The sequence below is a fragment of the Rhinatrema bivittatum genome, chromosome 17 (genome assembly GCF_901001135.1).
Source record: "Rhinatrema bivittatum chromosome 17, aRhiBiv1.1, whole genome shotgun sequence".
Lineage (NCBI taxonomy): Eukaryota > Metazoa > Chordata > Amphibia > Gymnophiona > Rhinatrematidae > Rhinatrema > Rhinatrema bivittatum.
In genome coordinates this window covers 52,378,800-52,403,536 of record NC_042631.1, presented here as the reverse complement: position 1 = coordinate 52,403,536, position 24,737 = coordinate 52,378,800, and the positions used below count along the sequence as shown (strand labels likewise).

The 24,737-nt window shown below is 46.7% G+C and overlaps 1 protein-coding gene across 2 annotated transcripts in view; it reads left to right on the top strand.

Moving 5' to 3' along the window:
- Nucleotides 1-24,737, top strand: part of CHKA (choline kinase alpha) — a 253,917-nt gene that overhangs the window by 171,672 nt on the left and 57,508 nt on the right. For both annotated transcript variants that reach the window (XM_029583212.1, XM_029583211.1), the window contains one exon: nucleotides 9,579-9,687. In XM_029583212.1, the coding sequence (XP_029439072.1) occupies nucleotides 9,579-9,687 (109 nt within the window). The remainder of the gene's footprint in view (nucleotides 1-9,578; nucleotides 9,688-24,737) is intronic.

Below are 24,737 nucleotides of genomic sequence, written 5' to 3'. Positions count from 1 at the left end.
GCTAATGCCAGAAGTCTAAGAAGTAAGATGGGAGAATTAGAATGTATAGCAGTAAATGATGACAGACTTAATTGGCATCTCAGAGACATGGTGGAAAGAGGATAACCAATGGGACAGTACTATACCGGGGTACAAATTATATCGCAATGACAGAGAGGAGCACTCGGGAGGAGGTGTGGCGCTTTATGTCCGGGATGGCATAGAGTCCAACAGGATAAACATCCTGCATGAGACTAAATGCAAAATTGAATCTTTATGGGTAGAAATCCTTTGTGTGTCAGGGAAGACTACAGTGATAGGGGTATACTACCGTCCACCTGGTCAAGATGGTGAGACTCACAGTGAAATGCTAAGAGAAATTAGGGAAGCTAACCAAATTGGTAGTGCAGTAATAATGGGAGACTTCAATTACCCCAATATAGACTGGGTAAATGTATCATCGGGTCACGCTAGAGAGATAACGTTCCTGGATGGAATAAATGATAGCTTTATGGAGCAATTGGTTCAGGACCGAGAGAGGGAGCAATTTTAGATCTAATTCTCAGTGGAGCACAGGACTTGGTGAGAGAGGGTAACTGTGGTGGGGCCGCTTGGCAATAGTGATCATAATATGACCAAATTTGATTTAATGACTGGAAAAGGAACAGTGTGCAAATCCAAGGCTCTCGTGCTAAACTTTCAAAAGGGAAACTTTGATAAAATGAGAAAAATTGTTAGAAAAAAACTGAAAGGAGCAGCTACAAAAGTAAAAAATGTCCAAGAGGCATGGTCATTGTTAAAAAAAAAATACCATTCTAGAAGCACAGTCCAGATGTATTCCACAAATTAAGAAAGGTGGAAAGAAGGCAAAACGATTACCGGCATGGTTAAAAGGGGAGGTGAAAAAAGCTATTTTAGCCAAAAGATCTTCATTCAAAAATTGGAAGAAGGATCCAACAGAAGAAAATAGGATAAAGCATAAACATTGGCAAGTTAAATGTAAGACATTGATAAGACAGGCTAAGAGAGAATTTGAAAAGAAGTTGGCTGTAGAGGCAAAAACTCACAGTAAAAACTTTTTTAAATATATCCGAAGCAGAAAGCCTGTGAGGGAGTCAGTTGGACCGTTAGATGATCGAGGGGTTAAAGGGGCACTTAGAGAAGATAAGGCCATCGCGGAAAGATTAAATGATTTCTTTGCTTCGGTGTTTACTGAAGAGGATGTTGGGGAGGTACCCGTAATGGAGAAGGTTTTCATGGGTAATGATTCAGATGGACTGAATCAAATCACGGTGAACCTAGAAGATGTGGTAGGCCTGATTGACAAACTGAAGAGTAGTAAATCACCTGGACCGGATGGTATACACCCCAGAGTTCTGAAGGAACTAAAAAATGAAATTTCAGACCTATTAGTAAAAATTTGTAACTTATCATTAAAATCATCCATTGTACATGAAGACTGGAGGATAGCAAATGTAACCCCAATATTTAAAAAGGGCTCCAGGGGCGATCCGGGAAACTACAGACCGGTTAGCCTGACTTCAGTGCCAGGAAAAATAGTGGAAAGTGTTCTAAACATCAAAATCACAGAACATATAGAAAGACATGGTTTAATGGAACAAAGTCAGCATGGCTTTACCCAGGGCAAGTCTTGCCTCACAAATCTGCTTCACTTTTTTGAAGGAGTTAATAAACATGTGGATAAAGGTGAACCGGTAGATATAGTATACTTGGATTTTCAGAAGGCGTTTGACAAAGTTCCTCATTAGAGGCTTCTAGGAAAAGTAAAAAGTCATGGGATAGGTGGTGATGTCCTTTCGTGGATTGCAAACTGGCTAAAAGACAGGAAACAGAGAGTAGGATTAAATGGGCAATTTTCTCAGTGGAAGGGAGTGGGCAGTGGAGTGCCTCAGGGATCTGTATTGGGACCCTTACTTTTCAATATATTTATAAATGATCTGGAAAGAAATACGACAAGTGAGATAATCACATTTGCAGATGACACAAAATTGTTCAGAGTAGTTAAATCACAAGCAGATTGTGATAAATTGCAGGAAGACCTTGTGAGACTGGAAAATTGGGCATCCAAATGGCAGATGAAATTTAATGTGGATAAGTGCAAGGTGATGCATATAGGGAAAAATAACCCATGCTATAATTACACAATGTTGGGTTCCATATTAGGTGCTACAACCCAAGAAAGAGTTCTAGGTGTCATAGTGGATAACACATTGAAATCGTCTGTACAGTGTGCTGTGGCAGTCAAAAAAGCAAACAGAATGTTGGGAATTATTAGAAAGGGAATGGTGAATAAAACGGAAAATGTCATAATGCCTCTATCGCTCCATAGTGAGACCGCACCTTGAATACTGTGTACAATTCTGGTCGCCGCATCTCAAAAAAGATATAATTGCGATGGAGAAGGTACAGAGAAGGGCTACCAAAATGATAAGGGGAATGGAACAACTCCCTTATGAGGAAAGACTAAAGAGGTTAGGACTTTTCAGCTTGGAGAAGACGACTGAGGGGGGGATATGATAGAGGTGTTTAAAATCATGAGAGGTCTAGAACGGGTAGATGTGAATCGGTTATTTACTCTTTCGGATAGTAGAAAGACTAGAGGGCACTCCATGAAGTTAGCATGGGGCACATTTAAAACTAATCGGAGAAAGTTCTTTTTTACTCAACGCACAATTAAACTCTGGAATTTGTTGCCAGAGAATGTGGTTAGTGCAGTTAGTATAGCGGTGTTTAAAAAAGGATTGGATAAGTTCTTGGAGGAGAAGTCCATTACCTGCTATTAAGTTCACTTAGAGAATAGCCACTGCCATTAGCAATGGTTACATGGAATAGACTTAGTTTTTGGGTACTTGCCAGGTTCTTATGGCCTGGATTGGCCACTGTTGGAAACAGGATGCTGGGCTTGATGGACCCTTGGTCTGACCAGGTATGGCATTTTCTTATGTTCTTATGTGTGATTTGTATCAGGTATGGGATTATATTCGGGCACAGTCACCAGATGTGATAATTTCCTTTATGGCCACAACTTCATCAGCAGAGATCCGAATATTGAGAAGAGATATTATGTAACCTGACTGACGTCATGTGCCACCTATACAGTACATTATAGCACTGCTCCTGCAAATTCGAAGCGATAGAACATTTGGCTGTCCTAGTATATACAATATCCCACTCCTCATCACTTAATGACTCCCCTAGATCCTGATTCTAAGCTTGAGAATGGCGTTGAAGCTCTTGGGTAGGGGCATTTAAGAGGCAATACATTTTTTATATTATTCCCTGCAGTTTATCTGCATAGTCACAATAATTTTCAAAAAGGGATCTAGTGATATGTATAGAATTGGCTTTTAAAAGGGAGTTTAAAAAATGGGAAATTTGAGCATATGCTAAATAGTCCCTTGGGCCTAATCCAAATCATTCCATAACAGTTTTATAATTGAGAGGTTTCTCACTTCCCATGAAATGGCCAAACCATGTAATACCCCAGTTTTTCCACTGTAAATGTTTGAATACTTTTTATCCAGGAAGGCACTGTTATAAGTACAATATTTGGAAATAAGAAACGTTTTTCCATTGTGCCCAAATTCTCAGAGTATTATGGAGCGACCTGGGAAGATAAGAAATCGGCCACCATGTGGCTTTGTTTTGCCAAGGCAGAGCTTGTATGGGTATATGACCTATTAAAGCTTGTTCTAATAACTCATTGTTTCTGTTCTGATTTTTTTGCGTATGTCCACCACAACTTTAAGTTGAATGGCTGTGAAATACCATAAGATATTGCGGACCCCCATACCACCTCTCGTTTTGGGATGGAACAGCACCGCTCGAGCTACCTGAAGAGGTCTTTTTTCCCATATAAACCCCAAAATCTTTGTTTGCCATTGCTGTAGGAGCACCAAAGGGAGATGGATAGGTAGCGTAAAGAAAAAATAAAGAAGTCGGAGCAAAACATTCATTTTAAGAATGGCAATATGCCCTATCTAAGAAAACGTATCCCTGTGCCACCTATCCAGGTCGCATTCTATTGTTCTCCATGAGGGGGTGTAGTTTAATTGAAATAAATCTGTGATTTCCCAGCGTGTAGCAGATGGACTCATAACAAATGGGTATAGTGTGCTCGTGCTAGCAGTTGGAGGCGGATCTGACGTCAGCACGTAGTACATATACCCCTGCAGGAAGTGCAGACGCTCAGTAATTTCCGTCTCCAAAGCAGTTTGGAGCTACCTCACGCTCGCTGAGCGTTATTCCAAATTCTAACGACTAAATTCATAGAAGAATCCTACCTGAAGACGAGCCCCGCACTCCTGCGGTGATACCCTTGGGTCCCTCCCCCAGTTGAGTTTCCCCGAGGTGATTTCCGTGGTCCCTCTGAGGTGAGAGCCTCGGTCCGGTGGCCAAATTGCGGCAGGGATCTAGCCCCCGAGTGAGAAGGGCTCGGGCGCGGCATAGAGGCAGCGGGTGCACTTCCTCGAGCGCAGCGGTGACGGTAATCATCCTCTCCCCCCACAGCCGGAGACCGCCCGGGTCGCAGCCGGGAAGTGCCGAAGATCAGGTAAGGCGTACATCTTTACTGGTCTCCGAAGAGCGAGGATTAGCAGGGTCTGCCTACGTGGAAGCCCGCCAAGGAGGTCGCCATTTGCCTGCCTGCTCGCCGTCGCCATCTGCTCTGGTTCGCTGCCTCAATCTAGCGTTCAGATTAAGCGCACAGGCAACCGGCGCGTATGTTGGGCGCCCGAAAGTAATTGATAGGCGCACGTTGATAGGCGCATATTATCAGGCGCATACTCTCGGCTGGGAGCGCACCGGCGCATAGAGATAAGACGCGATGGAGCGTATGAGAGCCCATGCGTCCACAGAGCCGGCATCTCCAGAATCAGGCATAAGAGCTCTAGGCCTCTGCTCAGCATGCCACCTCAGAGCCACACAGAGAGGAAGCAGACTCCCTATGTGCCCAATGTGAGGAGGCCCTGGGAGTTCCAGGCCAGTACCAGTCCCAGCCCAGATTAATTGCCAGTTCCTCAGGGAACACCCCGGACCTAGCAGGCCGAGGTGAGTAGTCGGGGAACCCTAGAGACCTGGTGCCCCTAAGGCTAGAACCTGCTTCGCTTTCCTGGGTGGAATTATTCAAGGGGATTCACGCCTTTGTCAAGATGCAGTCTGATCCCCGAACCTACCCATATGTACCGGATGACCCTGCCCCTGGACCCTCAAGACCTAGACACGGCCACCCGGAAGCCCCACTTATGGGGATTCAGATTGCTCTGAGGAAGAAGGCGAGCTCCCCGAGGAGGGAGAACTTCCCTCGGAGATAGAGCCATATCGAACCATGAGACGCTTCTTTCTTAAGGAGGATCTCCCAGACCTGGTCTCTCAATGCCTGTCGGAGCTGGCTATCCCGGGCCAAGGCACCCCAGGGGAACCTAGAATGGAACCCCCTGCTAGAGGGCCTTCGTCAAACGGCTCACCATTTTCCCCTCCTGCAAGCAGCACAGCAGCTAATCGAGCTGGAGTGGAATGCGCCGGAGGCCTCATTCAAAGGGGGTCGGGCCTTGTCTAGCATGTACCCCCTGGACCCGGCAACCAAGGAGCTGCTGGCGTGCCCCAAGGTAGACGCCATAGTTTGTGCAATTGTGAAGCGCACCACCATTCCAGTGGAGGGAGGGGCGGCCCTCAAGGATGCGCATGACTGGCGCCTGGACGCCATTCTGAAACAAGCCTTTGAGGTGGCAGCCATGTCCCTACGAATCGCGACCTACTGCACCGTGGTGACGCGTTCCTGTTTATCACAAGCCAGGAACAACACTCCGGGAGAAGAAATGGAATCAGCTCTCTCATTCCTCACTGACGCTGCCTCCGACCTAGTCCGTACGGCAGCCAATGGAGTGTCATCCTCAGTGGCAGCCAGGAGACAGCTCCAAGATGCGCCTTACAAGAATGCCCTTTAAGGGATCCCTCCTGTTCGGCAGCGACCTCGAGAAACTGGCCAACAAATGGGGCGCCTCTCCATTACCCCGTCTACCAGAAGACAGGTTAAGGAGGAACCAGCGCCCTCTTCCTAGGCCATCCAGAGGTAGACGCTCTCAACGCTTCAACCCCTACAGGTCTCGCTACTAAGCACCTCGTTCTCGGACCAGGAACCAGTCCTTTCGGACCAGGCACAACAAGAGGGGAACCGGCTCGGGTTCGGGTCCCGGCCACACCCCACAATGAGAATCAGCCGATCCATCTGGGGGACGAAGCCATAGGGGGCAGGCTAACCCTATTCTACCACAGATCGGTCGAGATTACTTCGGACCAGTGGGTCCTCGCCATCATCCGAGAGGGGTATTACCTGGACTTCCTTCATCCCCCTCCGGACCAGTTTGTGGAATCTCCTTGTCCACCCCTCAAGAGGGCAGCACTGGAAGCTACCTTGCGGAGGCTCCTGTCCCTGAAAGCCATAATCCCAGTGCCTGCATGGGAGATAAATTCTGGGCATTATTCCATTTATTTCATCGTACCCAAGAAGGGGGGGGCACCTTCAGACCTGTCCTGGACCTCAAGTCAGTCAACCGGCACTTAAGGGTCCCAAGATTTTGCATGGAAACTCTGCGGTCAGTCCAAAGTGCAATACAGCCAGGGGAGTATCTCACATCCCTGGATCTGTCAGAGGCCTACCTGCATATCCCAATACATTGGGATCACCAGCGCTACTTACGCTTCAAGGTCCTGAAACAACACTTTCAGTTCCAGGTGTTACCCTTCGGGTTAGCCATCGCGCCGCGAACCTTTACCAAGGTAATAGTAGAGGTGGCGGCGTCCCTCAGGAAGGAAGGAATTCTCGTCCATCCCTACCTAGACGATTGGCTGATCAGGGCAAAGTCACCGGAGGAGAGCCACCAGGCAACCAACAGAGTTATCTCTTCTGGAAAGCCTAGGATGGGTAGTCAACATGAACAAGAGTTCCCTACAGCCTTCGCAGTCGCTGGAATACCTAGGAGTCTGATTCGACACCCAGGGGGACAAAGTCAGCCTGACCTCAAAGAGGAGATCAAAACTCCGGAATCGTTTGCTGGCCCTGCTGAGCACCTCCCGGCCCACAGCTTGGGATTATCTACAGGTCCTCTGCCTAATGGCGTCCACTCTGGAAGTAGTACCATGGGCACGGGCTCATATGAGACTGTTACAACACGCCCTCCTATCTCGGTGGAGCCCACGATTACAGAACTACACCGTGCATCTACCTCTACCGGCCAGAGTACGAAATCAGTTACGGTGGTGGCTGCAGCCCGGCCACACGAGCCGGGGGTCAAAAATGTCCTCCCCAACCTGGATCCTGCTCACTACAGATGCCAGCCTGAGCAGCTGGGGAGCACACTGCGAAGAGCTAACCGCCCAAGGGCGGTGGAGCAAAGAGTCGGGGTGGAACATCAACAGACTAGAGCAGGGGTGGGCAATTCCGGTCCTCGAGGGCTGCAAACCAGTCGGGTTTTAGGATATCCTTAATGAATATGCATGAGAGAGACCTGCATACACACTGCCTCAGTTGTATGCAAATCTATTTCATGCATATTTATTAGGGGTATCCTGAAAACCCAACTGGTTTGCAGCCCTCGAGGACCGGACTTGCCCACCCCTAGACTAGAGGCACGGGCAGTCAGGTTAGCCTGCCTGAGATATGCGCACAGACTTCGAAACAAGGCAGTCAGTGATGTCGGACAATGCCACCACGGTGGCATACATCAACCGACAGGGCCGATAGGTATCCCTAGAGAGAGCCCTCCTGATGGTTTGGGCGGAAGCAAATCTCCAGGACATCTCCGCCGTCCACATCGCCGGGAAGGACAACACCACGGCAGACTTCCTCAGCAGAGAAAGCCTAAACCCGGGGGAATGGCAATTGTCATCCACGGCCTTCCAGATGTGGGGGACTCCGGGCATGGACCTACTAGCGGACAGGTCCAACGCTCAAGTACCCAGATACTTCAGTCGCAGACGAGATCCTCTATCCCACGGGATCGACGCCCTGGTGCAACCATGGCCTCAGGGGATCCTGCTATATGCGGCACAGAGGCCTAGTTCTTCTGGTGGCCCCAGACTGGCCAAGACGACCCTGGTACACAGACATGAGAAGACTACTGGCAGGTGATCCCATATCCCCTGCCCCCTCACAGGGACCTGCTGAGACAAGGTCTCATCCTCCACGTGAATCCAGCTCAATTCTCTTTTAGGGAAGCGGCAAGGAGAAGCAGCCTCACGAGCGACTATTGCTCGTTGGATCAAAGACGTTATCAAAGTGGCCTACGTAGAAGCGGGAAAACCACCACCTCTACGAGTCAAGGCTCACTCTACCAGAGCACAAGCGGCCTCCTGGGCAGAAACTAGGATGCTGTCGCCTGCAGAGATATGTAAAGCGGCAACGTGGTCCTCCATCCATACCTTCTCCAGATTCTACCGTCTGGACGTCCAGGCCAGGGAGGACTCAGCATTTGCAAGGGCAATCCTAAACGTACCTCGGGCAGCCTCCCACCCAGTCCGGGAGTAGCTTTTGTACATCCCATTTGTAATGAGTCCATCTGCTACACGCTAGGAAATGGTGAGATTACTTACCTGATAATCTCGTTTTCCTTAGTGTAGGCAGATGGACTCAGCATCCCGCCCAGCTGCCGATATATATGGGGATTCACCGTTTCGAGGTAAGCCATGTTTCCTTACATAGGGCATCCACCCTGCCGGGTGTCGACGCCTTCCGGTTGAGAACACTGGCGGTCTCCAGCTACTATCAAATCGGTTAGGTTAATCGTGTTCAATTAATCAATCGGTCAGTCACACATATATCCATACAGCTTTGCAAGGAAGATTACTGAGCGTCTGCACTTCCTGCAGGGGTATATGTACCACGTGCTGACGTCAGATCCGTCTCCAACTGCTAGCACGAGCACACTATACCCATTTGTAATGAGTCCATCTGCCTACACTAAGGAAAACGAGATTATCAGGTAAGTAATCTCACCATTAGAGTCGACTGCAGTCAATGGCCAGCAGGCATCGAGCACACCACCACCCTGGGAGTTCAACATGAAAGGAAACGTACCGAAATGTTAAAGCCCAACTAAGGATCTATAGAGGGGCGAACTGAAGAGACCCTGTATTGAAGTATATATTACTGCCCTCCTGGCCAGTAGATGAAGAGACTATAAAATGCTAACAGATTAGTGATTAGTAAAATGAGCAACATATTCTTCTCTTCAGTTTGACTCCCAACTTATTCCCATAACAGAGACTTATTTTGAAGTCTACCTTGACTCTACTGTATCCATACTGAACCACATGTACAAACAGTTGTTCAGTCCATTTTATAAATTACATTTACTTTGCCATTTTGAAGTCTTTGTACCATGTATATACTTGTGCTTGTCTCCTGTAAGTATATTTTATGCTTGTACTATTGTTACCCACCCCGAACTTAGGAGGACATGAGAGAAATGATTTGAAATAAATCAAAATGATCCATTGGCATTCTGCATGTTGACCTTGTACCTATGGACTGACTTGCTGGATGTTCTTAATATGCTAATCTCTGTTTTCTCTTGTTTCAGAGGATTTGATATTGGAAATCATTTCTGTGAGTGGATGTATGATTACACCTATGAAAAGTTCCCTTTCTTCAAATCTAATTTAACGAAGTATCCTACAAAAAAAGAGCAGGTATGTGGACTGACAGCAGTTCCAGCAGCATGAGCACATGGTGAACATGCACATTACCCAAGAGTATGTTAACTCAGGGACATGTATATATGCATGCATACAACCAAGACCATACTAGCATGAGCATATGGATGCTATCATGTGAACATACATTTCTCACAGGACAAGCAGGATGGTAGTCCTCACATATGGGTGATATCACAGGATGGAGCCCTGTACAGAAAACATTTGTCAGTTTCTACAAAGCTTTGACACTGGCACATGGAGTGCACTGAGCATGCTCAGCCTGCAATTATCCCTGTGAGCCACAGGGATAATTGCAGTCTTCTTTTTTCCGCTCTGCAGTAAGCATAGCGGTTAGGAGCTCTGAGAAATTCTAACACTTTTTCTTCATGGAAACACTTAAACTTTTACTTCACAAACACTTTTTCAATGCACGGGTCTCCTTTCCCATACATTTATTCGACGCTCGGTGAGTACTGTGCCCTGTTTTTCGGTCTGTTCCTGTCACCTCACTGGCCTGCCAACCGACTGCGACCTTTCCTCTCCGTATGTTTTCAGTTAGCCACATACAGCCTGCGAGTGTCCCTCTGTGACACTCTGCCTGGTTATTAGCGCTAGTGGGACAGGGACTTCCACGGTTTCCATTGCCGCCAGGGCCCCTGTAGATTCAGGTCCTTTGATTCTTCTGTACCCTTGCGCAGTCAATGCCCCATCGCTACCGTCAGTACCCCCTTCGGACCGTCCTGGATTCTTAGATGCCATCGGTACCCCTCCCCGCCACGGTACTCTGCCATCATCCCTACATCGTTTCTATCAGTGCCATTCATGTTTTTTCATCCATGGCACTGATTTTTCCTTGGGTTTCATTGGTGCCATCATTGCCCGGATGGATGCCATTGACGTACACCTTATCTCTGTGCCATCCATGCCCAGGTTGATGCCACAGTCTCCCGGGGCACTTCCATCGATGCCAGGGTCATTTTCATCTGTGGCCATCTGTGCCCACGACATGGCATCGATGGCATGGATGCCATTGCTGCCCAAGTCGATCCAATCGATGGCCATGCCACAGATGCCCTCAGTGCCTGCCTCCATAAATCGATGCCCTCGACACCCACGTTTCCATCGGTGTCTTTGTTCCTATCGATGCGGTCATCGATTCAGTCGATGCCGGTATCATTTTTCCGATAAACAATGTTTTTTCGATTATTCGATGTCACATCGTTCCCATAGATACCTACGCCGATGCTGTCGGTGCTCAGTCATTGTCATCATTACTCTGGCAGAGTCATCGACGTTTTTCCATATATTTTTGACAATACCCTCAAGGCCGCTTCGGCCGCCATCGACACAGTCAACACTGACAACACAGCCACGTAATGCCCTCGCCTAAACACAGTGCTCCATGCTTTGGGTTCTTATTAAAGCCCCGTTTTAGCCTAAGACACTACATAGTGCCAGGAGCAGTGCAGATATGCAGACAGTCATCCGTCGCCATCCACGACAGCGAGGGCATCCATCTCTGCGCTGGGGAAAGACTGGGCCGAGCACAATGGCATGCATCATCACAGATATGGTGACCGCCACAGGCTCCATCCAGCACATCGGTGCTATCCTCTATGCTGGACAATGCTCGGGCCGAGCAACATCACCACTGCCATCGGCACTGTTCCGCACAGTTTTGGCAGTCCTTGGTGCTCCAGAAACACCGGAACGAGTTCCGAAGAATTCTGCAATGGCGTCACGAGATATCAAGCCGCTGCGACGAGGGCCAGGTTCACGAGCTCGTTAATCAGCTCCCCTGTTCCCGAGGCGTGCCCCACCGACATCGGTGGGGAATTGTGGCCCTCCACAAAATACTACCGTGGCTGCACCAGCCACGCTCAGCCTGTCTCCTCTAAACCTTCACCACCATACCAGGCATCAGAATTGAGACTGGCGTCAACTCCCTCGATGACTCCTGGAATCCACGGAGCCAGCAATCTTCACCAGCTCGTCCTTCGGGGATCCACGTCGGATGGTAAGTACCCACTTTTGCGGCATTCCCATTGAGTTGTGTTCTCTAATTCGAACCACATGGTTCGAAAAGTTCTAGGTCATGTACCTTCCAAGAACCGTATTAGTGTCACATATCGCTATGCCAGCTATGTCAGCTGCAATACCAAGAGGAACCTCTCTATCATATCTTTGGGATTGCATCGGGGCTTCCTCCCTTTTTCAGCAACAAGGCTCTGTACTGATTAATGCTCTGGCTTCTGGTTCCTGCTTCAGAACTAAAGTTCCAGGTGCATTCGCTGATCTGCTAAACACAAGATCCAGCAAATACTGCCTCAAGTATAAGTCCACCTTGAAGCCTCTCCTTGTACAGCACACAGAAATGCGGGTCAGATTTCACCGCTCATGCTCCCGTGGAAGGTTACATGATATCCAGATTACATCAGCCCCTCCAGTTGGACATCTGGTCTCCCAACTGGCCGGATATCAGAGCGCCCACCCCACCTTGTACCAAACTTCCCGGTACACTCCCCCAGACGCTACAAAGCGGGGAGGGGGGGGGGGTTGGGGAGTTTTAATTACACTATTCTTTCAACAGAAAGTAGTTACTCTCCGCCCATCCTGGACCTCAGAAATACCAACTTTCTTCAGAAGGCTTAGGTAAAATGGTATCTCTCGTTACCATGTTTCCATATCGCAGTAAGTACATTACCTCTAATCTTTCTATGTGCTTCATGGTGAGTCGTCAATATTACAATCCCAAGCTCTGCCGGTTGCACCAGCTTCGGGAACTGGGGTATTCATTGAATCACTTTCGGTGAATGCTGTTTCTCTGCGAAGTGCAACATCATTCATGCTTTTCCTTGCATGGACAGCTGCATAACCACAGTCAGTCCACACAAGGAGCTCTCACTTAATGACTCACTATACATTTACTAATTGGGATTACTGTCACTGCCATAAATCCCTTATATAACACTTCTGGACACCACAGTCATAATGACCTTCCTGTCCAGCATATACACAGACATCCTAATAAATTCTTACATGTCCCTGAGTGCATTTTTCCGTAACCTCAGCCCCTCAATTCTTCATTGTCGGGCCATGGGGTTTTTTCACTATGCACTTTCCTCATAGATCCAAAACTGCTATGGGTTAGATTCAGTGAATTTCCATTATCAGTGGGTTTAAGCTGTTCAACCGCTTTCGTCCCTTATCCATATTGCAGATCTAGACCAAAACCTAGTCTGACTCTGCTCATGCTCGCATTTACTCAGGGTTGTAAAGTGTAACATAAAAGCTTCTCAACCCTATATGCGTCTATTGCATTCCAGGCACAGTTTTACATGAACTTCCTGGAGCTTGTAGCCGTGAGTTATACCCTTATGCCTTTCAATACTGCCTCTGCAATAAATCTTTGTGCATACAGACAGACAGCATAGGGACAATGTGCTTTCCAACACAGAAGCACGCATAACCTCTTCGCTGCTCTGCAAGGAAGCTGCGCAGCTCTACCCTTGGCCCTTGCTCTCTTCATGCATCCTCGGGCCACTTATCTAAGAGATTTACTGAACGCACTAGCAGACCTTCTCCATGTAGGTTTCCATCCTCTCGAATGGTCTCGGACTACATGTGTAGCAGGAAAAATCTTCTAATGCTGAGGTCAATCGAACTTGCCCTCTGCGGCCGAATCAAACCAAACAGTGCACAGATTCTACTCCCTACACATGTTTCCAATGCGTTCCCATAGACTCCTTTCTTCCATCAAGGGCCTCTTAAATGTCTCTTCTGCTGCCTCTCATAGCCAGCACTCTTCTAATGTTGAACCGGGACAGGGTTCACTGTTCCTCAGACCCACGTCCTGGCCGAGACCAGTATGCTTCCCATGCTTCTCAATCTATCACACCAGTAACCAATTTGCCTTCTCACAAGTCAGTCTCAAATCATAGACTCACTGATTTCTCAGGTACTGGTAGCATCACAAAACCTTCCACACATAAATCCTACCATTCAAAATGGCATGATTTACCACATGATGCATACAAAAGGGTATTACCCTTTTTTTCTTTTTCTACACCACTCTTTTCTCTTGCTCCCTCGGATTCTGCTCCCCAGACATCCTCCACATAGGTACACCTCTGTTCCAGTTGGTGTATCATTTGGGAGTGGGGATAACAGATTAAAGGGTAAACCCCTTCTGAGTCAGCTTACCATGGGTTATCCACTGATCAAGCCGCCTCTATTTTCACTAGCCACGGAATGGAACCTGTATCTTATCCTTATAAGTCTCATATGTTCTCCGTTCGAGCCTTTCCATTCCTGTCATTTCAGAGTTTGCCGTGGGAAATATTTTCCCTCATAAATGTCATTTCTGCCAACAGGGTCAATGAGTTACGCACTTTGTTACATACTTATCCGACCCTGTGTTCCTCCGTCACCGAGTGGTTTTCCTATCTTTCTTAAGATAGACGTTACATCTCACCTTACTCAGTATATACTCTGCCCATTTTTCCCAACACCTCTCTCTCTCACCAGAGCGAGAGGGTTTTTTCCACTTCTTGGACAGTAATTGTGCACTTGCATTCTATCTAGATCGCACTACATTCCATAGGAATTCCACCTAACTCTTTCCTTCTGTGGCAAGAGTCAAGCTGCGAGTTCCAGTGGACATAAGAACATAAGAACATAAGAAATTGCCATGCTGGGTCAGACCAAGGGTCCATCAAGCCCAGCATCCTGTTTCCAACAGAGGCCAAACCAGGCCACAAGAACCTGGCAATTACCCAAACACCTAGAAGATCCCATGCTACTGATGCAATTAATAGCAGTGACTATTCCCTAAGTAAACTTGATTAATAGCAGTTAATGGACTTCTCTTCCAAGAACTTATCCAAACCTTTTTTGAACCCAGCTACACTAACTGCACTAACCACATCCTCTGGCAACAAATTCCAGAGATTTATTGTGCGTTGAGTGAAAAAGAATTTTCTCCGATTAGTCTTAAATGTACTACTTGCTAACTTCATGGAATGCCCCCTAGTCCTTCTATTATTCGAAAGTGTAAATAACCGAGTCACATCTACTCGTTCAAGACCTCTCATGATCTTAAAGACCTCTATGATATCCCCCCTCAGCCGTCTCTTCTCCAAGCTGAACAGCCCTAACCTCTTCAGCCTTTCCTCATAGGGGAGCTGTTCCATCCCCTTTATCATTTTGGTTGCCCTTCTCTGTACCTTCTCCATTGCAACTATATCTTTTTTGAGATACGGCGACCAGAATTGTACACAGTATTCAAGGTGTGGTCTCACCATGGAGCGATATAGAGGCATTATGACATTTTCCGTTTTATTAACCATTCCCTTCCTAATAATTCCTAACATTTTATTTGCTTTTTTGACTGCTGCAGCACACTGAGCTGACGATTTCAATGTATTATCTACTATGACGCCTAGATCTCTTTCTTGGGTGGTAGCTCCTAATATGGAACCTAACATCGTGTAACTACAGCTAGGGTTATTTTTCCCTATATGCAACACCTTGCACTTGTCCACATTAAATTTCATCTGCCATTTGGATGCCCAATCTTCCAGTCTTGCAAGGTCCTCCTGTAATGTATCACAGTCTGCTTGTGATTTAACTACTCTGAATAATTTTGTATCTGCAAATTTGATAACGTCACTCATCGTATTCCTTTCCAGATCATTGATATATATATTGAAAAGCACCGGTCCAAGTACAGATCCCTGAGGCACTCCACTGTTTACCCTTTTCCACTGAGAAAATTGACCATTTAATCCTACTCTCTGTTTCCTGTCTTTTAACCAGTTTGTAATCCACAAAAGGACATCGCCTCCTATCCCATGACTTTTTAGTTTTCGTAGAAGCCTCTCATGAGGGACTTTGTCAAACGCCTTCTGAAAATCCAAATACACTACATCTACCGGTTCACCTTTATCCACAAACAGACCTATTCCTCCTAATTGACAGTCTGTATCTCTTTTCTACCAACAAGCAGGCATTTCACTACAACACTGTGTGTAACCACACTCTGTGTCTGTCCCAGCCTTAATAGCTTCCCCTCGGCCGCTGCTGCTTGTACACATATTATCAGGCTGCAACCTGGAATTCTCTCCATACTTTTGCAGCCCATTATTGCTTAGATACGACTAGCCGGCATGCTCCATGTTTGGCCAGTCCGTCTGTAACCGTCTCTTTTTAGTCAGTAAGGAGGTCCAGACAACTGATCCATAAAGATAGACTTTTATTGCCAGCAAGATGCAGCTAAGACAAAGGCTCAGTACAACTGCATGCCACGCCCCCTTCGGAGCAAACTTTTATGCACTTTACAACTCTTATCTTTCACACATGCGTTCTGGTTTTTGCTGAACAAACATTTCACAAATTGCTGAACAAGCATTAGCTAGCGTGGTCCTCTAGTAGGTGTAGCTTATGATCAGACTATTGTTTCGTCATTTAATTGACGTGTTAGACATTTTACATCGGCATTCGTATTAATACAATACAAAGTATTATTCCAAAATGGAGTTACGTTACGTTACGCTAAAAGTTAGTGCGCCACTGCGTCACTACGCATTACGTATCATTTGCGTTGCAAATATTAGTACGTTCAAGATGGCTGTGCGTTTCACTGCTGGCATGATTAGTCGGAGGATGTTCAGTTGTTCGTTCGTACTTCAGGGGGGTCACGAAATTGAACCCCTTCATTCCCCCCTTTGATACTTCAACTTTGAAGAGAAGGCAGAAGTATCACTTTATATCTGAAGAGTAACTGAAACGACAATAAGAGTTAATACCAGTGACATTGAATGTGAGCCTTGATATGTTGTTAGGTCGTTGGTTGCTTCACGGGTTTGAGACGGGTGGACCCTATTGGTGTCACCCCCCTTTGTAGCCCGACTTACCCCAACAACACGGTGGCTCCATTATGGTAATGCTTAGAGGTTAGAGTTTATCAGACTTATAAGTTAGTAGTTAGGTACTCTTTATCAGAATCAGTATCCGAATCATTGTTAGTGTCGTAGTCAGAAGAATCAGATGAAGGGAATGTGGAGACAGACACATACTTATTAATCATCATGACGTGAGCAGCTGCTCGCCGATCAGCAATATGTTCAATCATGGATCGGAGATGTCTAAAAATAAGAGGGAGACAAATAGGAAATAGAATGCATGTCAAAACAAGAAGTATCAGAGGAAAGAGGAGTTCTTTAAGGCCAGGAATGGAAGTGAGCCAGTTAGGTAAAGAACCTGTCCAGTCAAGAATTCCAGTCCACGTCTGCACTGGTACATGGGCCAGGCGAATCATTCGATCAGTAATCTCCTCAATGACTTTACTCTTGTCATCTACCTGTAAACAACAGTTAGAAAGATTAAATTTGCCACATACACCACCTTCCTGGGCTAGGAGGTAGTCTAAAGCCAATCGATTTTGGTAGACAGCTGTTAAAATTTTAGTGTTTTGCTTGGCTAAGATGTTGAGAGCCAAGGCAGAATCATTTGTCAGGAGTTCCAGTACTGCTTGGAGTCTTATAATTCGATTGAGCATATAGATAGGTGTTCTATATCCATAAGAACCATCCTCAGCCCAGGTGGCCGGACCATAGTATTGTACAATTCGTTCAGGAGGCCACTCTTGATCTTTCCAATCTCCTATGGATACTTTAGGAGTGCTTCGACGTTTGTTGGGTCTCATGGGACTGTATACTGGAACTCCTAAGGTTTCCCCAGCAGTGATGGGAAGTAGGAAGAAACTTGGCCGAATTGTAGCCAAGAAGCAAGTTCCATACCAGCTTGTTGGTAATTGTTCATAGGCTCTTCGTCCACATACATAATAATAACCATCTGGAGCATTGAAAACGGTAGTAGCAACGCCCGCAGCTGTCCGTGTCTTGTTCAAAGTCGATTCAGTCCAGATGGGAGTAGGCATGGTAGAATTCTCAGTCTGCCACCATGTCTGGGTGGTAAGGTTGGCAGTAAGAACTCCTGTGCATGGAGAATTTCCAACAGGCACGGTGTAGATGCGTGAATGTTGTCGAGAGATACATAGTCTGCCAATAACATCAGTCTGTAGCGCCCATTCATATGGATGAGATTTACGGTTATAGGTTACAGTGGTATTCAAGGTGTTAAGATCAGATTGGAATGTTTCCTTGGCTTCCCATGGCCATTGCTCTCCTGTATCTGTTCCTCCACATACAAAACAGTTCTTGACTTCGAGAGAGAGAGCTATGTTTTTTGCCAAATTGACAAACAGGTTTTTTACTTGCTGAGAAATTGTATGTTTCTTTAATTCCTCAGTGGCATGAGATATTTCATCGAAAAAGGATTGATAACCCACCACAGTAGTCTGGTGAATAATTGGACGAGGTTTGTCTCTCCGCTGAGTGATGGTAATGTAAGTCATAGGGTCTTTTCCAGTTCCGTCGATACCAAATCCCCAAGTATCTTGCCAAGGGAATCCTTCACTTCTTAGAGGCCATTGTATAGATACTGTATTACCAGTTACTGCAGTTAACCGTCCTATTCCGTGGCAGCCATGGTAACCTCCTCTGGTGTAATCACAAACTAGAGCCCATCCTGACAGTGTCAGGTCCCCTCCGCATGGTAGCCAACTGGATGGATTAGCTGCACGGTTGTATGGGCAGAGGTATTTGTGATTGTAGACATAGGAATTTCTCCAGGCTTGAGACCCACAGTGGAGTGCATTTGGGTGTTTATCAATGGCTTCACAGGCATCGAACGTTATTGTGACAATCGTTTCACTTCCCATAAGAACCTTAGTGGAGTTGATGTAGTACAAGATGCCCTTTCCTTCTGGGACAATACTTGATGTGTAGCTCTTTGGTAGACCTGCAGTGAGGGTGATGTTGTAGTACTTAGGAGTGGTTGGGGTATGACAGATGACTTTGCCAGTTTCTAAACATCGATGGAAGGATTGATAGCCTTGAGTAGTATTCAGGGCGCAAGCAGGTAGTGTGGCACAGGAAGTTGGTGGTTGAGATTGGTGGATGATTGTTGAGACAACTTGAAATCCAGTTTGAGTGGTAGTACGAATTAGCTTGATACATTCGGTGCAATTCTTGCTCAAGGACAGGAAAACAGAGGTAGTCGGTGTACAGAAGAGTAGTAAGTGAATGTAGAAGATGGATGCAACGTAGATCTTGGAAGTCGGAATCTGTGACATTGCTTTATGACGTAGATGGTTGCATTCATAAGTAATGGATTCTGAAAGGAAGGAGAGAAATGGACACATTAATATTTAGCTGCAGTTACTGATATCTTTTTACTCAGGACTAGCATTGGGCCTGCCTTGGGTGAATCTTAATTTGTGGTCTCCAATCTTGGAGACCTGCCAGTTGGCTGAAGCTGGTTTGAGACGTGTCCAATGAATCCATGAAGGACATCCAAAAACTTTGACAGCTGTTGGAGTAGTTAGTAATACAGTGTACGGCCCTTTCCATCGAGGCTGGAGGAAATCAGACTCATCCCAGTCTTTTATCCACACCGAATTCCCGATCTGGTATGGATGAATTGGGGTTAGCAGGACTAATGGTTCCGTGTCGCAGGTGTAATTTTGAATCGCAATGACTGTGTTATATAGTCCTTTACGTTGGTTACTGAGAGACATTTCCCCTTGTATTTGCAGCGATTCAGGAAAAGATGGAAGAGGTGGAGGCCTTGCGTACATCATTTCATAAGGTGTTAAACCCGACTTCCGTGGGGTGCATCGGACATGTAGTAGAGCTAATGGCAGGATGTCTGGCCATTTAGTCTTTGTTTCCTGACACAATTTAGCGAGCTGATTTTTTAGTGTCCTGTTAGCTCGTTCAACTGCTCCGCTACTTTGAGGTCTCCAGGCGCAGTGCAGGTGCCATCGGATGCCCAGAATTTGACTCGGACGTCGCGTGACTTCACTGGTGAAAGCTGGTCCATTATCTGAATTTATCTGCCGTGGTAATCCGTATCGTGGTAAAATTTTATGGAGAAGCAATGTTACTACTTCCTTGGCAGTCTCAGTTCGCGTGGGTATGGCTTCGATCCATCCGGTATAAGTACAGACAGCTACCAGCATTGCTTTGTATCTTTTTGAAGCAGTCATGTGGGTGAAGTCGATTTGACAAACTTGAAACGGAGTTGTTCCTCGTAGTATATGTCCAGGAGCTGGACCAGGTCCATTTCTGGGATTGTTCCTTGCACAGGTAACACATTGATTAACAGCATATTTAGTTAGCTGAAAGAGTCTATTAATGTAGTAAGTTTTTGCCAACAGTGTTGCTAATGCATCTCGACCGAGATGGGTTTTATTATGGGCTTCTCTGACAACAGTCCATGCCAGGGCGTCGGGTATCCATACCCTATCTTCTTGTACAATCCACCACCCATCCTGCTGATGAAATTGTTCAGTTTGTGCCCAATCATTTTCTTCCGCTGAATAAATGGGGGTTTCATTCGTGAACTGTAGAAGTGGGCAAGTGGGAGTTGAAGTATGTGGTGATTGCACACGTGCTGCTTCTTTCGCTGTCTTATCTGCCCATTGGTTTCCTTTGGCAATGGGGTCAGTTTTTCCTGTATGGGCTTTGCAATGCATAACAGCTACCTTTCGTGGTGCCCATACGGAGTCTAGCAATTGATGTATCTCTGATGCATTAGCTATTTGTTTCCCTTCCGCAGTTAGGAATCCTCGTTCCTTGTATAAAGCTCCATGCACTTGGATCGTAAGGAAAGCATACTTTGAATCCGTATAAATATTGACAGTTTTCCCTTCTGCCAACTGCAAAGCCCTTGTGAGCGCAATTAGTTCAGCTTTTTGCGCTGATGTCCCTGGGGGTAGGGGTTCGGCTTCAACAATATCATCCTCGGAGACTACAGCATATCCAGCGACTCTGATTCCATTTATGATCTGGCTGCTTCCATCAGTGAATAAAGTCCATGCTCCTTGCCAGGGTTGGTCGCGTAAGTCGGGTCGGCTGGAATGTACTGTTGCCATAATTTCCCCACATTTATGAGAAACTGAAGTGGGGGTTGGGAGTAAAGTTGCAGGATTCAGTTTTTTACTGTCCTGTATTTGAATTTCTGGAGTTTCACATAATAACGCTTGGTACTTTACAAGACGTGAATTTGTCATCCATTTTGGTCCATGGGTCTCTAGCAGTCCTTGGATAGTATGAGGAGTTGTTACTTGTAAAATCTGTCCAAATGTTAGCTTAACAGCTTCGGGTATCAGTAGACATGCAGCAGCAATGCTTCGGAGGCATCCCGGCCATCCTTTTGACACATTGTCCATTCCTTTTGACAGATATGCAACAGGTCGTTCCCATGAGCCTAAGGTTTGAGTCAATACCCCTATGGCCATGCCTTTTTTCTCGTCGACGAATAGATGGAATGGTTTCATCACATCTGGCAATCCTAAGGCAGGTGGTTCAATTAAGGCTTCTTTAGTTGACGTAAGCTTGCCAGTTCGTTTCCTTCCCATTGGAAGGGTTGAGATTCTGCCTCTTTACCCCGCAGCTTGTCGTACAGGGGTTGGGCAATAACTGCATAGTTAGCAATCCACAGCCTACAGTATCCTGCAGCTCCAAGGAACGCCCGGAGCTCTTTCTTGCAAGTGGGTACAGGTTGATCTCTTATAGAACTGGTGCGAGAAATCCCCAGACATCGGGTTCCTCCACGTATTTGGAAGCCTAAATACTCTACTTCCAATTCACAGATTTGCGCTTTCTTTTTACTTGCACGATACCCTTTTGAGTACAACGTCTTTAGCAGCTGAAGAGTGGATACCGCACATTCGAGGTACGTCTCTCGAAACAGAAGGTCATCCACGTATTGTATGACTGGCCCATACTTTACTTGATACATCTTTAAGTCTTTTGCCAGTTGCTCACCGAACAGCGTAGGTGAGTGCCTAAACCCTTGAGGCAACCGAGTCCATGTGTACTGCTGCTTTACTCCAGTATCTGCATCTTCCCATGTGAAAGCAAAAATCTTTTGACATTCCTCCGCCACCGGGACGGAGAAGAAGGCATCTTTGAGATCAATGACACTGTACCACTTTGATGCAGGAGAGACTTGAGCCAGGATTGAGTACGGATTTGGGACGAGGGCTACTAGATCTGCTACTTGACTATTCACTTTTCTTAAGTCTTGTACTGGTCGATAGTCATTTGATCCAGGCTTCTTTACTGGCAACAAAGGGGTGTTCCAAGCAGATCGGATTCGCCGGAGAATGCCCAAATCATACAATCTTTGCAGGTGTATCTGAATTCCTTGTCTGGCCATATACGGAATGGGGTATTGAGATTGATTTATCACCTGTGCATTCTGTTTCATCTCGATCCAAATAGGGGTAGCGTTGATGGCTATTCCTCCTGGGTTCTGTTCTGCCCATACTTTAGGTATACTGTTCATTAGCTGTCTGCGCTTTTCGTTGAGGACTGTGTTTTCTCCATATCGGTGCGTAGGGCTATACTCGACTATGGGAAGATGTAATCTCCATTCTTCTTGGAGTGGACAGATGAGAGAGACTGGGTTATCAGCGAAGGATGCTCTTATTTCTCCTGTTGATTCGAATTGTAAGTTGGCTCTTAATTTACAAAGAAGGTCTCTCCCGATGAGGGGAACTGGGCATCCCTGGACGTAGAGAAACTGATGAGATACTAATTGTCCTCCCACTCGAACCTGTCGTTTCTGAAGAAAGGGAGCGATAAGTGGCTTTCCAGAGGCCCCTACAATAGAAATGTTTTTCGAAGTGGGCGTGGTAATAGCGGTAGTCATGACTGATCTTTGTGCCCCGGTATCTAACAATCCCTTAAATGTCTCAGTCCCTACTTTGATTTCTACTAAGGGATCGAATGGAAGAATTCCCTTCTCTAGTCATGCTTCACTACTGTCTTTGCCAGAGGTTTCTCCTACAGTCATCTGCCATTCAGCTTCCTTTGGTTTGGACGGAGTATATCCTTCCTGCTTCATTTGCAGGGACTCTGGGCACTCAGACTTCCAGTGTCCTTGTCTACAAAATGCACATTGATTGGCTCCCAACGGCATCCTTCCACCCCTAAACGATCCTCCTCTACTTGCTCGTCCTCTGGGCGGTCCCCTCGAGGGTGACCTGCCCCTTCCTCTCGGCCCAGGATATCCCTGATAGTGCCTGGCCGAGTTTCCGAAATTCGTTTCTTCCAGCGCTGCGGCTAACAGACTAACACTTTCTCTTAACTTTCTACTTTCTTTCTTTTCTTTCTTGTCTCCGTCCGGCTCTCGGTTTACATAAACTCTGTCAGCCATGGCTTTTAACTGGCTAATAGTCATTCCCTCAAATCCTTCTGATTTCTGTAACTTCCGGCGGATATCGGGACAGGATTGTCCGACAAAGCTCATCACTATGATGGACTGACTCTTGGGGTCCTCTGGGTCGAATGGACTGTATTGCCGATAGGCATCCATCAATCTTTCCAAAAAGATTCCGGGAGTCTCGTCTCTCCCTTGCACCACGTCGTGGATCTTTCCCATATTCATGACTTTCTGCTTTCCTTTCTTTAAAGCTCCGAGAAAGGCGACTTGATATGCAGCAATGCGGGCTCGCCCTGCAGCCGTCTGGAAATCCCAGTTGGGATCGGCGACAGGGGCATGCTCTCTCACTACTTCATCCGGATTACCGTCTGACCCGGCTCCCAGCCGAGCTGCTTCTTCCATGTTTAATTGTATTTGTCGGCGTTCTTCAGTGGTGAAAAGGATGGAGGCGAGATGCCGAATGTCAGCCCAGTTAGGGTTATGGGCTGCAAAAATTCCTCGTAAAAAATCTAGCATCTGATCTGGATTATCAGCGTAAGAGGGGCCAAGCTGTTTCCAGTTAAAAAGATCACTGGAAGTGAAAGGTATGTAAGTAAACAACTTTATAGTTTGCGTAGTATTATACTCGTTTTCTTCAGTAGGGACCACGGGAACTACGGTGGTTGTTTCTCTAATTGGTAGTTGCAAACTTGCGGCTTGGGTTTTACTGCGAGTGCCGCCTGACACGGACGACTCGCCGCCGTCTTCAACTTTTGCCGCCGCCGCTTCCGCTTCAAGCCGTACTTCGGGAACCGGCATTATTTCATGATCAACTTGGGCATCGGCGGGAGCTGGGGGATCTGGTGGCGCATTATACGATTGAGGGTAGCTAGGGGCATAGGGTGGCGGCAGAAGTTCTTCTGCGTCAGGCAGTACTGCAGGCGGCAGGGGTTTAATTTTTTTTTCTTGAGTCCGTGAATTCCCTTGCACTACAAACATGGCCGCCGCAGATGACGCATGGTCCTTTATTCCCAAGATGGCCGCCCTTCCCTTTCTTTTCCGGTTTGAGGACTTCCGGTCTCCCATTTTGTTTACTTGCGCCACCATTACGAGGGCGGCTCCCTCCACTAACTTCTTTGCCCACTTCGGAGGATTCTCGATAACTGCAATCCAAGCAGTTATGTATGGCTTATCCTCAGGGCAACCCGGATTCTCTTCTTTCTCAACTATTTTCAGGACCCTTGTGGCCGTTTGGAAATTGAAAGTTCCTTCCGGAGGCCAATTTACACACAAACCGGGCCACTTACGGGTGCATCGCTGAATCATTCCGGGCTTCGTACATTTACCTTTATCGAACACTTCACTATAGTGCTCCGTCATAACTTTTAGTGGAGTTGAATAGCCCCCTCCCATTAGGATAGAATTCACAGACAAAGGAGGGAAGGGAAGACGGATAGGTAAGGGGTCCGTATCCGTCAGACACAAAAGGGTCACAATCGCCCCGACTAGGACGCGGTCAGCCCGGCCTAGAACTGCGAGGCCATTCACTCTCTTTCACACAACAAGAAACCTATTCCCACTATCGTACGCGTTACTTCTTTTTCCTCTTTTTATGCGCGTGGCTTTCGGAATGCAATTCCTACCAAACCACCGCTTGGGGTGTGATCAAAGCCCCCTCGGTCCCCTCACGGATGGACCGGTTATTTGCTACTCTTTTAGCTATTCTTCACTTTTCCCATCATTCCCATAATACTCGCCTGCAGGGTTCT